The sequence below is a fragment of the Thalassophryne amazonica genome, chromosome 4, assembly GCF_902500255.1.
Source record: "Thalassophryne amazonica chromosome 4, fThaAma1.1, whole genome shotgun sequence".
Taxonomy (NCBI): domain Eukaryota; kingdom Metazoa; phylum Chordata; class Actinopteri; order Batrachoidiformes; family Batrachoididae; genus Thalassophryne; species Thalassophryne amazonica.
The window spans coordinates 126,607,973-126,629,706 of NC_047106.1; the positions used below are offsets into that span (position 1 = coordinate 126,607,973).

General features: G+C 43.5%; 1 protein-coding gene across 1 annotated transcript in view; it reads right to left on the bottom strand.

Annotated features, from left to right (window-relative positions):
• Window positions 1-2,530: 2,530 nt before the first annotated feature.
• Window positions 2,531-21,734, bottom strand: part of LOC117509031 (solute carrier family 35 member F2-like) — a 52,268-nt gene continuing 33,064 nt past the window's right edge. Inside the window, exons 5-8 of the mRNA XM_034168846.1 lie at window positions 21,440-21,596; window positions 21,304-21,356; window positions 14,396-14,550; window positions 2,531-2,854 (exon numbers count right to left, since the gene is read on the bottom strand). Of these exons, the coding sequence (XP_034024737.1) occupies window positions 2,531-2,854; window positions 14,396-14,550; window positions 21,304-21,356; window positions 21,440-21,596 (689 nt within the window). The remainder of the gene's footprint in view (window positions 2,855-14,395; window positions 14,551-21,303; window positions 21,357-21,439; window positions 21,597-21,734) is intronic.

Below are 21,734 nucleotides of genomic sequence, written 5' to 3' on the forward strand. Positions count from 1 at the left end.
AGCATGATGCTGCCACCACCATGCTTCACTGTAGGGATGGTGGCTGGCTTCCTCCAAACATGATGCCTGGCATTCACACCAAAGAATTCAATCTTTGTCTCATCAAACCAGCGAATTTTGTTTCTGTTAACCCCCAAAACATGACTCAGCTGCAAATCGTGAATTATCCGCAAATTGCAAAATATCTCCCAAAACATGAACACTGGAATATATATATATATAAATCTTGATCACAAACCCTATTACTGCAAACATGATTTTTTTTTTTTTTTTTTTTGGTGGGGTGAGGAGCGGGGGTCACTACAGCCGATGAGGTGATCCGAGCAGCTCTCGCTTCAGGTGTCAAGCGCCTGGCCATGATGGATGTGTCCCGCTCCACAAACAGTGTCAGGTGAGGAGTTTGACTGGGACAGATCACCTATCAAACTGGAACAAAGGTGCCACACTCACAAAAACAATTTCTCGGATAGTCACACGACTGAAAAGCCACCGAAAGCCGTCTGAATCTTCCGAATGGTGGAAGAGCTGGAAGAGAACAACATGTCCTGTGAGGCTTCAACACAGAGGTGCTTTTGCTACGTCAGTTTCATGCCAAAGCCATCGGCATGAATTTCGCTGCAACTCTTTTCATGGCCAAATCTTCTGTCACAGTGGAATGTGCCGAAAAGGTGCTGATGTCCACCTCTTCCACAATTTCTTGGCTAGTCATACGACAGTCCCACATTACCACAGCGTTCACTTTGGAAATGATCTGGTCATTTCAGCATGTTGATGGCCGCCCGGAGCACGGCGCGCTCTCCACTGTTGTGCGGCCGTCTTTAAACCGGTTGTACCTCTCCTTAATCTGTGTGATGCCCAGAGGATTGTCACCGAAAGCCGTCTGAATAATCTGAATGGTTTCCACCTGGCTGGCGCCCAGTTTCTGGCAAAAATTTGATGCAGTCGCACTGCTCCAGTCGTTCCACCATTTCCTTGCAAAGAAAAAACGATGAGAGACTACACCCATCCTCACACAAAGGCTGCTTACAAGCAAATTACGCAATCGACAGGCGTAAAAAAATTCATGCATGCGCACAAAGGTTCAAGGTTGGCTCATGCAAGCACACGATTCAAATCCATCAGGTTTTTGAAAAAAATAAAAAGGTCAGGAACTTTTCTAACAGACCTCGTAGTTTTGCCTAACCAGCCTGGGACTCCGGCGGGGGCAGTCGCATCTCCTCCTCGACGGATTGGCACGTCGGCTCGCAGCCGGCGCAGCGCGCCCGCCACAGGAAAAACACCTCCATGTTGATAACCATTTGTAAAATCCAGGCGGCTTTTGGTGGCTTTCAGTTGAGTGAGTATCTGAGAAATTGTTTAACAGCAGGGCATGTTCCAACTTGTCCTTAAGGCTTCCAACAGAGGTGTTTTTCCTGTGGCGGGCGCGGTTTTCAGGAGGTTTTCATCTTGAAACAGGATGACGACGTTGCCTAGGAGCGCTGCGCGACGTCCTGCTCCATGGGAAGTCCTTAAAGCGATAGAAACAATCCAAAATCTCTCATTAGCCGTTAAAATTTTCACCGAAAACCAGCTGAATTTCTCGAATGGTGTCCACTCGGATGTGCCTCACAGTTTTTGAAAAAATTTTGATGAAGCACAGCGCCAGTCTCTCAGCAACGTCTCAGACAAAGGAATTCCGACGAGGGGGCTGGACCACTCCTTCCACAAGGCGTGCTCACAGGCGAATGACGTCACCGACAGGCGTGAAAAAACTCTCGCATGCCCACGAGGGTTCAAGCTTGTCTGATGTAATCACACGTGATTCAAATCCATATGGTTTTTTAAAAAAATAATAAGGTCGGATACTTTTCTCACAGACCTCGTATATGTGCAGTTGTTTTAAATCTGATGTGTGCCATTATTACATTCAACTAGTAATAATTGTGGATTAATTTCTGTGTTTTTGTCTGAGGTAATTGGGTGTGATATGAATTGCCCTTTTAGGGATCAATAAAGTTTTTTGAATCTTGAATCCTATTTGACTCTTTTGTTTCTTACAGAAGTGTTTTTCTTTTCTTTTCTTATTGTTTATGCACCAGTAACACCGGATCAAATTCCTTGTATGTGTGAACTTAATTAGATTTGGATTCTGATTCACTCAAGAAAGTCAAAACTCACTTTTCTCTTATTCAAGTTTGAGGTTTATTAAGATTTTGGAATGAGTGAGAGCACTGTATTTGTTCAACAATAAAATTAATCCTTAGGAATACAGCTTTCCTCATGATTCTGCACACTGTGAATGGCAGAGGAATGATTTTTTTTTTTAAGGTGCTGTGCATTGAGATGGGGTTGATATTCATGAGATTCTGACATGCACTCTGCAGTACTCGCCTTGAACATGTAGTGACACTTTCCACCAGAATTTAGATAAGAGCTGATTATTTGTAGCTTCTTGAACTTTCTTTGTTGGTGGAGTCGAGCAGTTTCTTTTGCGTGCATGAATATGTGGTGCAGAAAAAGAATTTGGTTGATTGACAGGATGTCTGGTTGCTCACATTTTAGTGCTACATACAGCAGCACGAACATCTGGTCCAAAGGTCTGCAGGGAACCTGACACTCTCCTCATCTTGCTCCTCTTTTCTTCCACATCTTCTTCATCCCGCTGGTGCTCCTCTTCTTTATCAACAGAAGTGATTCCTACGGTCACCGTCTGGTTGATGATGTCATCATAACTGGTCACAGGATTGTGGTGTCCTCCTTCCTCACAGATGGAGGAGGTGGAGGGAGCGCCATCTGTAGGTTGAGTGGGCACAGAGTTGAAGGTGACAAAGCCGATGAGGATGGCCACCAGAGAGACCAGGTAGAGTTTGGAGAACTAAGGAGGAGCAGATGGAGCAAATATTAGTTTGTTCTGCTGGGATTTTTAAAATAATGAAGCAAAACTATAACAGCAATGTTCCTGTAGGACACTTTGATAGCATCTCTACACTTACATTTTAATACACTTTGCACACTGATTTAGAATGATGTCATGTTTGATGTATCCACCATGTGATTTCTACGATGCCGTCTTGTCAAAGTGAAAGCTCTGTAAATGTGAAGAGATGTGTAATCGTAATAAGTCATCTTGTAAATTTTGTTGCACAGCAACTAGTGGCGTAGAGCAGTCATAGGGTCTGAGGCCGGGTACACCCTGGACAGGTCGCCAGTCTGTCGCAGGGCCACACATAGACAAACACACGTACGCACACACACGAGGAGTCAGGTCCCTTATTTCACAAGTTAATTCAACCCGAGAGCTAGAAAAATGCAAATTGCACCACGCATTTCCTTAAGCATTTAAGCACCGTCGATAAGTGATACGGTGGATGTAGACTTTCAAAGTGGTGCAGTTTTGTTACATAACCATTTTAGTGCACCCACCCCCTTTGAGGGGGGGCATCTACTGCAGATAGGGCGGGGTCCGTTTTCCCTAATCTTCTCACTCCCAATCACAGCTACACTATCATGTTGTATATCAAATTAAAGCAGACGAAAAGAGGAATCTAATGTTATACAATACATATGTGCAAGCATTTGAGTGTTGAAGTAATATAAAACTTTGTGTGAAATAGGCGAATACTTTTACTCACTCACACTCATCTTCAAACGGTTAATCCAATCAAGGGTCACGGGGGGCTGAAGCCTATCCCAGCAGTCATAGAGCACGAGGCAGGGTGTGTTGCAGGGCCACAAACAGACAAACACATTCACACCCACTCACACACCTACGGACAATTTAAAGATTCCAATCCACCTAACCCGCATGTTTTTGGATGTGGGAGGAAACCAGAGCACCCAGAGGAAACCCACGCAAACATGGGGAGAACATGCAAACGCCACACAGAAAGGCCACAGGCAGGAATTGAACCCATGACCTTCTCGCTGTGAGGCAACAGTGCTAACCACTAACGTGCTGCCACGAATACTTTTATATTTTTTTAATTCACAAAAAGTATAGTTTATGTAAAAAGCTACAGTAAGAGCTAGAGAAATGTAAATTTCACCATGTATTTCCCTAATCACTGTAAATAACTGATGCATTAAATGTAGCCTTTCAGTGTGGTGCTGTTTTGTTACATAACAGTTTTACTTCACCCACCCCGTTTGAGGCGGGGCATCTATTTCAGATAGGTTGGGGTGCATTTTGCCTTATGTACACGCTCCCAATAAAATTTACACTATCATGTTGTACACCAAATTAAAGCAGATGGAAAGAGGAATCTTAATATGCAACATATTTGTGAAAGCATTATGATGATATATGATGATCATTAAAAAAAATTATGTCACATTTGAAGATCTTCACGTATTTCTCAAAATTACAACCATATTTTGTGTAAAATAATTACTGAGAGAGGAGCTAGACAAATGAAAATTTGATCTCGTTGTCCTTATCATCTTTGATAAGTGGTATAAGAGAGGAAACCTTCAAAATGGTGACGTTTTTGTATAATAACAGTTTCACTGAACCCACCCCCTCTAGCTGTGCAGCCGACGTGAGACAGGCGGACTTGGTGCATTCTGCTGACGTGTCCCTTTTGTCATAAGTTATTGTTCTATGTAATATGCAAATAGGAAAAATGGGCTCTACAGATTGCTACATTATTGAAGATGGTTTGCAATATAGCAATATATATACACAGTAGTGTTCAGAATAATAGTAGTGCTATGTGAGTAAAAAGATTAATCCAGGATTTGAGTATATTTCTTATTGTTACATGGGAAACAAGGTACCAGTAGATTCAGTAGATTCTCACAAATCCAACAAGACCAAGCATTCATGATATGCACACTCTTAAGGCTATGAAATTGGGCTATTAGTACAAAAAAGTAGAAAAGGGGGTGTTCACAATAATAGTAGCATCTGCTGTTGACGCTACAAACTCAAAACTGTTATGTTCAAACTGCTTTTTTAGCAATCCTGTGAATCACTAAACTAGTATTTAGTTGTATAACCACAGTTTTTCATGATTTCCTCACATCTGCGAGGCATTAATTTTGTTGGTTTGGAACCAATATTTTGCTTGTTTACTAGTGTGCTTGGGGTCATTGTCTTGTTGACAGACCCATTTCAAGGGCATGTCCTCTTCAGCATAAGGCAACATGACCTCGTCAAGTATTTTGACATATTCAAACTGATCCATGATACCTGGTATGCGATATATAGGCCCAACACCATAGTAGGAGAAACATGCCCATATCATGATGCTTGCACCACCATGCTTCACTGTCTTCACTGTGAACTGTGGCTTGAATTCAGAGTTTGGGGGTCGTCTCACAAACTGTCTGCAGCCCTTGGACCCAAAAAGAACAATTTTACTCTCATCAGTCCACAAAACATTCCTCCATTTCTCTTTAGGCCAGTTGATGTGTTCTTTGGCAAATTGTAACCTCTTCTGCACATGACTTTTATTTAACAGAGGGACTTTGTGGGGGATTTTTGCAAATAAATTAGCTTCACACAGGCGTCTTCTGTCACAGCACTTACAGGTAACTCCAGATTGTCTTTGATCATCCTGGAGCTGATCAATGGGTGAGCCTTTGCAATTCTGGTTATTCTTCTATCCATTTTGATGGTTTTTTTACATTTTCTTCCACGCGTCTCTGGTTTTATTTGTCCATTTCAAAGCGTGGGAGATCATTGTAGACGAACAGCCTATAATTTTTTGCACCTGCGTATAAGTTTTCCCCGATCCAATCAACTTTTTAATCAAACTACGCTGTTCTTCTGAACAATGTCTTGAACGTCCCATTTTCCTCAGGCTTTCAAAGAGAAAAGCATGTTCAACAGGTGCTGGCTTCATCCTTAAATAGGGGATACCTGATTCACACCTGTTTGTTCCACAAAATTGACAAACTCACTGACTGAATGCCACACTACTATTATTGTGAACACCCCCTTTTCTACTTTTTTTTTTTACTAATAGCCCAATTTCATAGCCTTAAGAGTATGCATATCATTGAATGCTTGGGCTTGTTGGATTTGTGAGAATCTACTGAATCTACTGGTACCTTGTTTCCCATGTAACAATACGAAATATACTCAAAACCTGGATTAATCTTTTTAGTCACATAGCACTACTATTATTCTGAACACTACTGTATGTGTATATATATATATATATATATATATATATATATATATATATATATATATATATATATATATATATATACTGGGTGAACTTGATAATCAACTACAAACAACTTTTGTATTACTTGTGGTCACTGGTGAATTTTGGGAATTGCATGTGCACCACAGCCTTTGAGCTACAGTTATTAAAATTATGATCATAGAAAGACCCCGGTTGGCACTTGTGTCCCAGGAAGTGTGCAGCGATCCTGGTGTTGGTCTGGAAAACCAGCTGGAACAACATTCAAGTACCAACATGTCCACACTGCTGGCCAGGGCTTCACTTAGTCCCGTGGAGAAGGATGAAAATACAGTTCAAGCTATTGTCCAAACTGTGTCAGAGAGAATGGTAAATCCATTTGAAGTTTCTGCTGAGTATTCTGAAGACAACAGAACCCCTCCGGTGAACATCTCAATTTCGGTTACTGCACAATCGGAAGTTCAAGAGTATCTGTGCAGCATCCGGCAAGTGGACATGACCAGTGTGAAGGAGTTCATCATGAAGCGCCTTGACTCCAAAGAGGAGGATTTCTTCTCTCCTATTCATGGTCAGAAAATGAAGTCATTTTCCAGTCTAAACCGTCCCATCTGTGTGAGACAGAAGCAAAACCAGAAATCAAGAATGATAGAGAGTGACGGACAGATCTTCAGCAAGCTAGCAGTTGTTGCTCAAGCAAGAGAGATTGACATCAACGACCTTCTGTACTCTGAACTGTCATCAGTCCCCCTACCCCTGTCCAACCTAGATGGGTCAATGCGGAAGATGACAAAAGCTATGACCATAACTTGGTTGGAACAGGATTGCAGTACCACAGACCTTCCACAACTCGCCGGTCCCAATCGCCTTGTTGATTTGATGATGCTGCTTCATCTAGCACAGATGCATCCAGCTGCACTACTTTTGGAGAACTGTCATATGCTACTACAGACCATTCTTTGTCAGCAATTCACCCATGTTGCTGTTGCTGGAGATCAGTATGGAGCCATGTAAATTAAATCTGGAGAATGTAGCCAAAGAGGGACCATTCAGAGGGCAGAGTTTCACAACCCTGGGCGGAATACTCCTCTGCCAAAACAAAGACAGAAAATGCTCAGCAGTCCTGCTAACAAACCAAATATTGCCAACTTCCTCATGCTGGACTGGACTGAGGTGTGCAAAGACAGACTGAGGGACAACAGAAAGTTGTATCTTTCTGGTGGTTTCTGTGATGCAGGGCAGCAGTGCTCTTGTACCAGAGCTGCTCAGCAATCATGAGGAAGCAGATTTTCAGATGTCTGTGCATGTATTATAACATGTATTATAACCTGTCTTGCTATTAACCATGTTGTTGTCTGGAGCTTGGATTCTGATGTGGCTGCAAACTGTGTGAGCTTTGCAGCAGTGCTTGACATCCAACTGTACCTCAAGACAGGACTGAAAACGAAGAGGCGTGATATTGCCACACACCAGGTGGCAGAGAATCTTATACAGTAGTGTTCAGAATAATAGTAGTGCTATGTGATTAAAAAGATTAATCCAGGTTTTGAGTATATTTCTTATTGTTACATGGGAAACAAGGTACCAGTAGATTCAGTAGATTCTCACAAATCCAACAAGACCAAGCATTCATGATATGCACACTCTTAAGGCTATGAAATTGGGCTATTAGTAAAAAAAAAAAAGTAGAAAAGGGGGTGTTCACAATAATAGTAGTGTGGCATTCAGTCAGTGTGTTTGTCAGTTTTGTGAAACAAACAGGTGTGAATCAGGTGTCCCCTATGTAAGGATGAAGCCAGCACCTGTTGAACATGCTTTTCTCTTTGAAAGCCTGAGCAAAATGGGACGTTCAAGACATTGTTCAGAAGAACAGCGTAGTTTGATTAAAAAGTTGATTGGAGAGGGAAAACTTATACGCAGGTGCAAAAAATTATAAGCTGTTCATCTACAATGATCTCCAATGCTTTAAAATGGACAAAAAAACCAGAGACGCGTGGAAGAAAATGGAAAACAACCATCAAAATGGATAGAAGAATAATGAGAATGGCAAAGGCTCACCCATTGATCAGCTCCAGGATGATCAAAGACAGTCTGGAGTTACCTGTAAGTGCTGTGACAGTTAGAAGACGCCTGTGTGAAGCTAATTTATTTGCAAGAATCCCCTGCAAAGTCCCTCTGTTAAATAAAAGACATGTGCAGAAGAGGTTACAAGTTGCCAAAGAACACATCAACTGGCCTAAAGAGAAATGGAGGAATATTTTGTGGACTGATGAGAGTAAAATTGTTCTTTTTGGGTCCAAGGGCCTCAGACAGTTTGTGAGACGACCCCCAAACTCTGAATTCAAGCCACAGTTCACAGTGAAGACAGTAAAGCATGGTGGTGCAGGCATCATGATATGGGCATGTTTCTCCTACTATGGTGTTGAGCCTATATATCACATACCAGGTATCATGGATCAGTTTGGATATGTCAAATACTTGACGAGGTCATGTTGCCTTATGCTGAAGAGGACATGTCCTTGAAATGGGTGTTTCAACAAGACAATGACCCCAAGCACACTAGAAAACAAGCAAAATATTGGTTCCAAACCAACAAAATTAATGCCTCACAGAAGAAATCATGAAATCATGAAAAACTGTGGTTATACAACTAAATACTAGTTTAGTGATTCACAGGATTGCTAAAAAAGCAGTTTGAACATAATAGATTTGAGTTTGTAGCGTCAACAGCAGATGCTACTATTATTGTGAACACCACCTTTTCTACTTTTTTTTTTAGTAATAGCCCAATTTCATACACTACTACTATTGAACACTACTGTACCCAAAATGTCTCCTCAGTTGCCCTGCTTGCACACCTTCTCATGCTGTGACCCTGTCAGTTCCTTCTTTGGACATTGGAAAGCTAAATGGATGAGGCAGCTATCCTCCAATGATGACATCCAACAGGGTCTAAAGGAATTTGGACAAGATCCAAGCAGTGTCACCAACAATGCCATGGCAACACTTGTCCATCTGACTTCTCTGGTCTACTCAAACAAGAAAATGGATTTTCTTGATGATCTGCGCTATGAGTTGTTCTCCAAGAAGAGTCTGTCCAGTGAGAAACTGCCACCTACCATGGACGCATTTGTACAGCATGTCAAACAGGCTAACTATCAAAGTTACATCTGGCTACATGCAGCAGAGCCAATTCTTCAGCTACCATCACCAGTTGGAAATGGCTGGACCATGGAGAATCATGACCTGGTCCCTGTCTTCTTGACAAAGCAGAAGGCTCCCGATGCAGTCCTCCCACTAACCCACTGTGGTTGTAGAACTCTTTGTGCGACCAGGTAAGTCACCATAAATAAATTTAAAATTAAATTCACCATTAGCAGTACACTCATTTCATGTAACTTGAATGTCGTTTTTTTGCTTTTTGTTTTTCAGACAGTGCTGTACCTGGAAGAAGGGCACTGTCTGCAGTGACGCTTATGGTTGCAGTGGAACTTGCTCAAACAGGGAAGAAGCAGTACTAGACTCTAGTGATGATGGAAAAATTGATATGACAGTATTGTCTACTCTAGTAAAGGCTTAGTGTTGAAAAGTGGACATATCACGCTAGAGCAATCTACTGTCAAAGTGTCCTGCAATTATTATAGTATTATGTAAATGTGGAGCTTACAAAATGTGTATTGCCATTTTAATTATTGAAATTTGTTCTGTATATAGTTGATGGACATGACTTATTTCATTAAATGATAGATATAAATAAAGAAAGATTTATTTTTGAAAATATATTGTGAAACAATCAACAGAAGCCCATAACTTCTTCAGGGTTGTTTGGGTGTCTTGGTGGCTTTCCTCATTAATCCCGTTTTTACATTGTCACTCAATTTTTGAGAACTGACAGACAGATTTACCATAGAATACCATGCTATTTGTAATGCTTTATAACTTATATAAATGAAGTCCAAGACGTATTCAGTGACTTGGAAATCTTCACATATCCATTCCCAGACTCGTCTCAAGAAAACTGGCTGTAAAAGTGATGATTTTGCATTAAAATAAGTATTATATTTAGTGTGCGCATTTACTATTATAATTAACTTTTACCAAGTGTTACATTCCAGTAACTCATCTAGAGTCTTGCCCCGTTACAATGGGAAAAACAAATTGATTGTCTTTTCATTTCCTGCCTTTGAATGTCGAGCAGAGATGATTGTTGTTGGACCTGCTACTGAGACAACTTCATGCTCAGGTAACACTGACCCCACAGCCCATTCCTGTTCCAGTTTCCAAGGTGGCCTGGAGTCATCACACCTGCATTTTGGGTCCACAATTCCAAGTCACAACAGTTCTGGCTTCCCTTCCCTGACTCGCTGTGACAGAGTAGATATTAAGGTTTTGCTGCTGACATAATGTAGCGGCTGCAGTCTGTATTGTTGTTTTGACTCTGCCCATTCACTCCCCCCGGGATGTGAATTCACGATCCTCGGCATTCGCCTTATTGAGGTTTCAAATCCCGCAAAATCTTGCAAAACCTCGGAGAGTTCGCTGCGCTGCGAGATGTCATTAACATTGAAAACTGCATTCAGATACTCTATCAGGCTGCATTTTAACCGCTGCACAGGGACAACAGCATGAACATCGCAACATAAAACTCTTTGTATACTGTGCTTAAAACTCTTGTGAATATATTCTCTGGGTTTATAGATGTTATTACTGTGTTTGTTTTATGTAAACATGGCAGAGGCTCAGGTTGTTTCTCCATTATTTTCAAAGGGAGTTGCTGTGAGCTCTGATCGCTTTCTGATCATGTCATTCTGGGGGAAAGTGAAGTTTGCTCTTTAACGTCCTGTTTATTGTCCTTTACAGCACTGTTTATCCTGTATGTTTCAGAGGAATATATATAAAATGTCTGAAATTCAAATTTGTGTTTATGAAGTTCCACGCAGATTAAACATAGCAGACGCGGATTATTTGGAATATTTGTAAAAGCAAGTTTTCAGGATCTTATGTATGCAGTGTCTTAATAACATGATGAAAAGCATAAACAAATTACTTTTTGGTCGTATAATGTTCATTTGCAAATGCCGTCATGTGGATTCTCTATGTTATTTAGGCCTCAGCAACTCTCTGGTGCGCAGAGGATTATGGGATATCTCAATAGGTCGAATGGAAGTTGGACTCTCTAACCAGAAGCCAGAGCCAGGGCTCAGGCATTGTGACCAGAGAATCCTCTTGAACTGCTGAGTTAGGTTTGCTAACTACATATACACAGTGACTCCTGCTGGCCTTTGTTACAATAAGACTAAACGGTTGTACACCTACTTATCTTGCTGAAGTTGTTAAGCCTGATGTAACTTCCTGTGCTCTGTGGTCACATGAGGTGGACTTGCTCTGTTTCCCCAGGGTCAAGAAGCAGCCTTCAGGGATTTGCCAACCGTATAACCATTTTGTGAAACAGCTTGAATGTTGCTAATCGAAAATCCATTTTGATTGAGTCTTTGAAAGTCGATCTTAAATCTTACTTCTGTCAGGAACTGTGAGGACTTGGCACGACAGGCAGGTGGACACAAATGCAGACTCATGGCTCAGAGGAGGGATTTAGAAAAAGGTTTAATTCAAAAACAGGCTCTGGTCGATACACAGGGTCACAGGCAGGCAGGTGGAGGTACAGACAGTCGTGAGGCAGCGGCGTGGTCAGTAACAAGCAGAGTTCCAGCACGGGCAAACAGGTGTATAAGAGAAGGCAAAAACGGAGTCCAACAAACAAGCAGGGTTCAGGCACAGAGAAGCAGGTTAACAGGCTCAGGCAAAAAGCAATGTCAAAACAGGCAAAGGTCATACACGGCAAGAAAAACAGACTATGGCAGAAAACACGAGAAGCTTGGAACAAGGCAATATGCACAACGAACTAGCAGTGAGTGGTGGAAGACAAGGGGTTTAAAAGCAAGGGATAATCAGGGCGTGATGAGATGCAGGTGCAGGAAAGAAGGCGTGGCTGAGTGAGACGAGTGGAGTGACAGGTGGGCGTGTCAGACAAAAGCAGCAAGGCGAGGACTGACAGAACAAATGTTAAATTTCTAAAAATCCAAAAGTGAGAAACAGAATCAATAAATGAAAAGGCAGAAACAGAACAGAAAATTAAAGGCTGGATCAAAACTAGATGAGAACTCAACATGTGGCAGGAGTGTACAGAAAAACCTGAGGGACTAATGTTCTCAAAACAGAGTGACTGAATAACCAGAAAATAAGACAAAGACTGAACAGAACTCAATAAGTGGCTGACGTGTGATAATTCTCAAAACCTAATGTGATAACACAGTATGACTAAATAAAAAGCTGAGACTAAACTAGAACAGAACTTAATGTGGCTGAAGAGTAACAGATCATAAAACCAAGACCAAAGTGGAAGAAACAGAAAATAAACACTCAGAGCCGAACAGAAAGACCAAGACAGGGAAATGGACGGAGACTGGGGGGGCAAAAGCAGATTCTGGGCAGGTCCAGGGCTAAAACCTGACAACTTCCTTCTGTTTATAACTAATTTGATCTTATTTTAACTATATCTTCTGCCTGAATAATTTGTTTACACTTGAGAATTAATATGGATTGCTCCTATGGAAACAAAATTTGTTTTATTATATTGAGCACTTTATAAATTTATGCTAAAAGCGTTATGCATAAATAAACGAGCAATCACAGATTTCTGACATCTGCCAATCTGGATCTGGATCACCTCCAAAATTCAGTGGAGTATTCCATGCCCTAATATATATCTGTGGTGCAAATTTGGTGAGAATCCATGAAGTAGTTTTGAAGTAATCCTTCAAAGCTGATGTAAAGGGAAATCCTGATCCAGGATCCAGATCCAGATCAACTCCAAAATTCAATGGAGTCTTCCATGGCCAAATATGTATCCGTGGTGAAAATTTGGTGACAATCTGTGAAGTGGTTTTGATGTAATCCTTCAAAGTCTGTATAAAGTGAAACATGATACAGAATCTAGATCCAGATCAACTCCAAAATTTAATGGGTTCTTCTATGCCCTAATATCTATCTGTGGTGAAAATTTCATCAAAATCTGTGCAGTAGTTTTGACATAATCCTGCTAATAGTAATCCTTCAAAGCCTATATAAAGTGAAACTTGATCCAGAATCCAAATCCAGATCAACTCCAAAATTTAATGGGTTCTTCCATGGCCTAATATCTATCTGTGGTGAAAATTTCACCAAAATCTGTGCAGTAGTTTTGACGTAATCCTGCTGACAGAAGACAAATAAACGCAGACGATTTTATTACATCCTTGGCAGACATAATGAGTGTTACGGAAGCAAACACTTTTTTCTTCTGTTGCTCTGTTTCAGGGTATATATGGTTTTCATATTACATCTAACTTGAAATGAGCTTGCTTATTACTTTCTTTCAAAATTTGTGTTCTGGTGGCCTTCAAGGCCATCGCTGCTTGTTTTATAAATAAAAATAGAAATAAAGAAAACTGATACTTGGAACAATTTACAAAAAAAGTTGGGTGGGACCTTTTAACTGTCGGAGCAAGTGGTGTACCAACACACTGATGTCCAGATATGACATTTGACATGGGGCTCAGAGTACTACCAAGCCCTATATAGGCCCTGAACCCCACTAGTGTTGATGCTTATGGCCACATTCCATAGTCTGAAAGGGTTAGGAGCCTATAACATCCCCTGGATGGCACGCGAGGCCATCACTGGTTATTTTCCCGGCCAAGGCTACTACACATTTACAGCTGGATGACCTACGATGATGCGTCTAGTATAAGAACACAGATGGTCTACATGTTGGTAGCCAAAATCTGTATTCCATTGAGCTACCTGCTGGAAAATTCAACTAGTGTGAAAAATATTGCAGTTACAGTGTATTTAGTTTTTGCATATTGTTAGTGCTGCTGGTACACTTTGTTTTGTTTTGTGTGTTAATTGGGTTGGAAGTTCAGTTATGTTGGTTGATCTGGGTGTTATGGTAGCTTGCATGCTACTGGAACTACATATGGACATTCTTTTTTTGAAGACAGTTCTGTTTGATTGTGCATGTCGTGTCTCTTTCCGGCTCTGGTTTGGGCTCCAGAAGTCCAGAGTTAGAGTGTCCATAGAACTGTATATTGTAGAGGCCTCGTTTTTTTTTTTTTAAGTCAAGGCACAGCTGAAATCCATTATATTCAGTGCTGTGACCTTTGAAATCTTCTGTCACAGATAATGTGATATGCAAATGTGTGCATATTTGCGAGTACACATACCTTGTATTGGAAGAGGAAGAGGCCACAGAAGAGGCTGAAGAGATCAGCAGTGAGTAAGGAGAGATTGACCGAGGTGGCACTACTGAGCTTTATCACAATGGGCATACAGCTGTAAAATGTGTACATGCACACGGCATAGCCAGAGAACAGCAGACCTGAAAGGGGGGGGGGGGGACGTCAGCCTTAAAAAGTACCAAATGAAACATATTTACTTTTCTTCACCTCACTGACGACTTTCTCAGTTCAACATTTGGTGAAATTGTGCTTCTTCTTGCCACAAAAAGAGCCACAATTTCACTTTTCGACAATGCATTTGCATGTCATTATATTTCACTGACTTTCATTCACTCACACACACCACACACACACACACACACACACACACCACACACACACACCCACACACACACACACACACACACACACACACCACACACACACACACACACACACAGACTTTATAAGGAGGCTCGGCCCCACAGATAATTATCAAAGCAAATGTTTTAGTGGATTAGCTTTTCAGATAAGTTTTAAAACCATCATCGGACCAATTATCTTCTGATAAATTTAGTTCCGATAGCTTTCAGTCCGATAACATGATTTTTTTTTTTTTTTTTTTTGCTGGTAAAGTGAGCAAAGTTTAATGGTCAAAAATGTTTGTAAACCCTAAAATCAAACATTTTAGTCCATCTGTTGTGTGTTTATTTATGGCAGATTGGCTGTCGCTTGCTGAAGACGTCATCATTAAGTGCAAAACGTGATTGGCCGGTTGATACAGGGAGCATTGTGGGTAGTGTAGTTCAGCTTCACTTTGGACGTTACAGTGAAACTAACAGGTAAGAATTTAAATTTACTATGTGTATTTTACTCTGCCAATCAATGCATTAATGGACATATTTCGGTTGTTTAAGCCGCAGGGTTGAAAGCATGTGAAAAAAGCGGAAGCTTTTAGCTCGTAAATGATGGTGTATGTAATACTGAGAAACTGTAACTTGTAGAAGTTGTCTTTTGGTGAAAAGACAAGCCGAAACTTCTCACATTAAGACTCTTTTAGTCGCGTTTATTAACAGACTACAAACATGGCGCCACGCGTTTTAACAGACTACAAACATGGTGCCGCGCGCCAACAGAAAAAACCGGAAACAGAACACGTCACCCGAACTCTTAAAGGGACCGCTACTATTACATGAATCACAACATAGTACATAACAGAACACTTATAAGAAAGTGAAATATGCCGTCAGTGTTGAGAGCGCTACACATGCCCCCCCAGAATTCAGTTTAACAGGACACCTGAAAAAAAAAGAAAAAAAAATGCATCAACGGTGTGGGGAGCGAATCAAACTTCCAGTGCGGCTCCGCCGTATGGGAGAAGGCGGAACCGCCCCCTCAGTGGCTGTCTGCAGGGCTCCCCTGCGGCATGGTCGAGAGGCAGGAGGAACAGGAAAAGGGGACCTAGTCAGAAGCCGTCCTGGTTTTGGGGGTTGCGCCAACTCAACTGGCGTGGCCAGATCTAGGTGAGCTGGCTTAAGGCGGTCCACAGATATACACTCCAGTTTGCCCCAATGTCTACCACAAAGTGCTTGTCCCTGGTTTCCACAACACGGAAAGGGCCCTCGTAAGGCGGACGGAGAGGTCCGCGGTGACCATCTGCTCGAATGAAAACATAGCCAGCAGACTGTAGGCTACTGGGGACGTGAGAGTTCGGCAAACCGTGACAGGAAGTAGGAAGTGGAGCAAACAGCCTGGCGTTATCCAACAGGCTGGAGCGCTGGAATGTGGCTGACCAAGGGGTCGTGGTGTTAGGAACGAAATCCCCGGGGACCCGTAGTGGCTGACCATAGACCAGCTCTGCGGAGGAGGCCTGAAGGTCTTCCTTCGGTGCTGTCCTGATGCCCAGCATGACCCATGGGAGCTTGTCAGCCCAGGAACTGTCCCTCAGGCTAGCACGCAGGGAGGCTTTCATTGACCTGTGAAAACATTCGCAGAGGCCATTACTCTGGGGGTGGTAGGCCGTGATGCGGTGGAGTTTAACTCCCAAGCTTCCTGCGACAGCGTTCCAAAGTTCAGAGGTAAACTGAACACCCCGGTCCGAGGAAATGTCTGATGGGGTGCCAAAACGGAACACCCAGGTGCCAATAAATGCCCGTGCCACATCAGCCGATGTTACAGATGACAGTGGAACAGCCTCTGCCCACCGTGTGGTCCTGTCGACGATAGTGAGCACATGAGTGTAACCCTGCGAGGGTGGAAGTGGGCCAACTAGGTTGATGTTGCCGTGGTCGAAACGTTGTTCTGGTACTTGAAACTGTTCCAGTGGCGCTTTGGTGTGGCGGTGTACTTTGGCACTTTGGCACTCCACACAGGTGTTCGCCCGGTCCCTCATGTCCTTTTTAAGACCGTGCCACACAAACTTGGCTGCCACCAGCCGTTGTGAGGCCTTGGTTCCAGGGTGTGAGAGGCCATGGATGGTGTCAAAAACAGGTCGCCTCCACTTCACAGGCACAACAGGCCTAGGAGAGCCTATGGAGTAGTCGCAAAGCAGAGTGGTGCCAGTGTCACCGCATGCCACATCCTGCAGCTGCAGCCCAGTAACGGATGAACGGCAAGCCTGCACGTCCGGGTCTGTGGCCTGCTCTGCTGCCATGCTGCCGTAGTCCAGGCCGAGGTGGACCGCCCCCGCAGCAGCGCGGGAGAGGCAATCTGCGACATGGTTGTGCTTTCCAGAAAGGTGTGCAATGTCCATCGTGAACTCTGAAATGTCATGAGCTGCCGCTGTTGCCTGCCCGACCATGGCTGAGTGACTTTGGACATGGCGAAAGTCAGAGGCTTGTGGTCCACAAAAACGGTGAACTGGCGTCCCTCCAGCGGTGAATGAAAGTGTCGGATGGCGAGGTACACCCCAAGTACCTCCCGATCGAAGGTGCTATACTTCCGTTCACTGGGACGCAACTGCCTGCTGAAAAAGGTGAGAGGCTGCCAGGCATTACCCACCCACTGCTCGTAAACCGCACTGACCATGTAGTCTGAGGCGTCCATGGTAAGTGCGATTGGGGCGGAGGAGGCGGGATGGGCCAACATGGCGGCCTTAGCCAGGGATGTCTTAGCGTCCGCAAAAGCCTTGTCTCTTTCCGGGCTCCAGCCCACAGTGTGCTTAGGCTTGCTGCCTTTCAGAGTACAAGGGTCGCATGATTTGGGCGGCCCTGGGGAGAAAATGGTGGTAGAAGTTAACCATGCCTAGGAACTCCTGTAAGGCTTTGACAGTGACTGGGCGTGGGAAAGTGGTGATGGCCTCCACTTTTGACGGAAGAGGAACGACCCCGTCCTTTGTGACTCTGTGTCCCAGAAAGTCTATGGTGGACAGGTCGAACTCGCACTTGGCTGAATTGATGATGAGCCTGTGCTCGGTAAGTCGCTCGAACAGAGTACGAAGGTGCGAAAGGTACTCTGAAGGTGATGAACTGGCCACCAGGATGTCGTCAACGTACACAAACACGAAAGGCAGATCCCGTAACACAGAGTCCATGAGCCACTGGAAGGTTTGAGCAGCATTCTTGAGCCACAACGGGGTGCGCAGGAACTCAAACAAACCAAACGGCGTGATTACAGCTGTTTTTGGGATGTCGAGAGGGTGTACAGGCACTTGATGGTATCCTCTGATCAGGTCCACCTTCGAAAAAATGACCTTACCAGCCAGGTGCGCTGAAAAATCCTGGATGTGCGGCACTGGGTAGCGGTCAGGCATTGTCGCGTCGTTGAGCCGTCGGTAGTCCCCGCAAGGACGCCAGCCCCCCCCCCCGGCTTGGGGACGAGGTGTAGGCGGGAGGCCCAAGGACTGTTGGAGCGACGAACAATCCCCAGGCGCTCCATGGACTCGAACTCTGTCTTGGCCACGGCAAGCTTGTTCGGCTTGAGGCGTCGAGCGCAGGCGTATACATGCGGGCCAGTGGTGTTAATGTGATGCTCGACACCGTGCTTGGCTGTGGAAGAGGAGAAGGTGGGCTGCGTGAGTGCTGGGAACTCGGCCAGCAGACGCTGGAAACTGTCCGTGACAGAGAGCAGGCTGGAGAGGTGCAGTGCATCAGAGTCGCTGATTGCGCATGCATACGAACAGAAAGTGACAGCGTCGATCAAGCGCTGATTTTTAACGTCCACCAACAGTCCATATGCACACAAAAAATCTGACCCTAAGAGGGGAACGGCTACTTTGGCTGTCACAAAGTCCCAACCAAAGCGTTGGCCCCCAAAACACAGTTCAACATGCCTTGTGCCATACGTACGGATGGGGCTACCATTGGTGGCTTCCATGGGGGGGCCATGGGTGTCAGCTACCACGTCCACCTGTGAAGCAGGCAGTAGACTCCGCTGTGCCCCTGTGTCGCAGAGGAAGCGTCGGCCAGAGACGGAGTCGTGGATGAAGAGCAGCCTGCCGGCATGGCCGACGCTCACGGCCACTAGTGAGCGCCGGCCATGGCGTTTCCCACTCCACTGAAGCTGCATGGAGAGTGGCATCGTTTGGCCTTGCGGCCAAACCTGGCATGGTAGAAGCACACACCTGAAGACTGCTGCCGACGCGGGGCTACTGCTGCGATGAGCATATGATCAACCAGATACCTCTGATACAGCACCAGCAGGGAGGAGGGCGGCTGCGCAGGGCTGCTGACTCGCCAGGAAACACTTGTCAGCCTCAGCAGCCAGTGCTCTGCAATCAGTGCTGGCAGTGTTGTCCAAAGCAGCTCTCACATGAGCAGGCAGTTGGCGTAGGAAAAGGTGGAGGAAAAGGAAATCTGGCTTGTTGTCGCCAAACAGGTCGAGCATTCTGTCCATTAGCTCTGAGGGCTTGCTGTCACCGAGCCCTTGAAGAGAGAAAAGCCTACTGGCCCTCTCAGCGTCAGAAAGTTTGAATGTTTGAAGTAAGTATTCCTTCAGAGTTTCATACTTTTCCGTCAGAGGAGGACGTATAAGAAGGCTCACCACTCTCGATGCCGTAGAACTTCCGAGGGCAGATACCACGTAGTAGTATTTCATTTCGACAGCGGTGATCTGACACAAGGCAAACTGTGCCTCGGTCTGAGCGAACCAGGCTGAAGCAGAAGATTCCCAGAATTTGGGGAGCGATCTGGATACGTCCAGTAAACAAACGTCGGGGTCACCAGTGTAGAAGTTGTCTTTTGGCGAAAAGACGAGCCGAAACTTCTCACATTAAGACTCTTTTAGTCGCGCTTATTAACAGACTACAAACATGGCGCCACGCGTTTTTAACAGACTACAAACATGGCGCCGCGCGCCAACAGAAAAACTGGAAACAGAACACGTCACCCGAACTCTTAAAGGGACCGCTACTATTACATGAATCACAACATAGCACATAACAGAACACTTATAAGAAAGTGAATTATGCCGTCAGTGTTGAGAGCACTACAGACATCTAATATTGTGTTTTACTGCTTTTGAAAGATGATGACAGTGTTTGGAGTTTTATTTTTTATTTATTCATTTTTCGTGTGTTCTTTGTGATCCTTGAATTTACCCAGCAGCCCCTGTGGCGCTTAAAGTGAAGCTAGTTTATCGGAAGCCGACAGTGTAATCTGACGTGGCCGCATCCGAATCAGTACTAATAGTTATTGGTTATCTGTAATAAGCTAATTTTTTTGAGCAGTTTATCAGTTTATCATCATAAAAGATAACTTTTCAGTTATCTGATTAATGGTTATCGATGCTAACTTTTTGGTTAGCTGTGCCCACCACTGGATAAGAACCCAAATACACATTGTCGAGACAGGAAAATGCTTTGAGAACACATGGGTGATGGGAGACAATCATCCATCACCCACACAGGGGTCCCGCAGATATGCCCGTCTCAGCTAGTTAATGTTAGGCAGGGAACACAGTGTAACCTCAAGTGGTGTCACATTTACATGCGAAGCAGGTTTAACACGTAGAGCAGGACACACTGTAACCACAGTTGGTGACTTGGTGAATTATGTCTGAACAGTACATTGGGTGCTGTGTGTGCACCACCACCATATACATATATATGTGTGTGTGTGTGTATATGTAATAAGTCTACAATATATAAAATTAGCACTTTCTGAAATAACTGACAATATATATAATTTTTTTATATACACCTGTACAACTTCAGCCTTAAAATAAACCCTTCTCAGGTGTGGTTGTCATGCATTGCCCTATCCGGTTGTTAAGCGCTGACGTAACGCATCACGTGATAAATCTGTTTCCGGGTCCAAAGACCTCCAAGTTTACAATTAAAGTTACATCTGTTTGATCCTTTTAAGGATTTACAGTTTAAGTTTAGTTTGTGTTTACATTGTACGCAAACCTCCGTCCCTCCCTTCTCGGCCTCCACCTCCATTAACCTCCTCTACCTCTGTTAACCGCATTTGTCTGGTTCTATGGTCAGAACACTTAATACAACTTTTTTTCCTTTTACTTTACATATTTTATTATGCACAGGTAAAATATAAATATATATATTTAATATTTAATATAATAAAAAAACATTTCTTAAAATAAACAGGACATTAAAGTGCAACAGGAAGCGATCGCAGCAACTCCCATTGAAAATAACGGAGAAACAACCTGAGCGTCTGACATTTTTACATAAAACAAACACCGTAACAACGTCTAAAAACCCAGTTAATATATCCAGGAGAGTTTTAAGCACAGTATACAAAGAGTTTTATGTTGCGGTGTTAATGCTGTTGTCCGTGTGCAACGGTTTAAGTGCAGCCTGATCAGATCGTCTCAGTGCAGTTCTCAATGTTAATGACAGCGCTCCTTTTTTGTTTGGAGCCGGAAGTTGAAAATCACATGATGCGTTACGTCACACTTAACAACCGGATATGGTTTTTGTGTTTAAAATGATGCAATAACAAACCACTACTGACCAACTTGCCAGCTCCACTGGATGGCAGCAATTTCATGATGTTCCAGGATAACCCTGTGGAAAACCAAAACCAAAAATAATCAAATTGAAATTGTTGTGTAACTCCTTAAATAAATAAATGATGATGGCAAACATACGTCTGTATGGAGCTGATAAGTGTCCCGATCAGACTGACCATGCCCAGAAACTCCACTCTGTTCCGATTCTTCACCGTGTATTCCTGACACACGTTTGACACTGCGTACAGAGTGGCACTGAGCAGCACTAAACCATCACCGAATAAGACATTCGACACTGATGAGAGCAAAGACAGCAGAGGAAACATTCAACTGACTGAGGCTTACAGCTAACTGAAGATTTTATATTTGAGTTTTGTAAATAAATAATATAATAAATAAAGTAAATAAATGGATACTGGATCTATTGGACTAC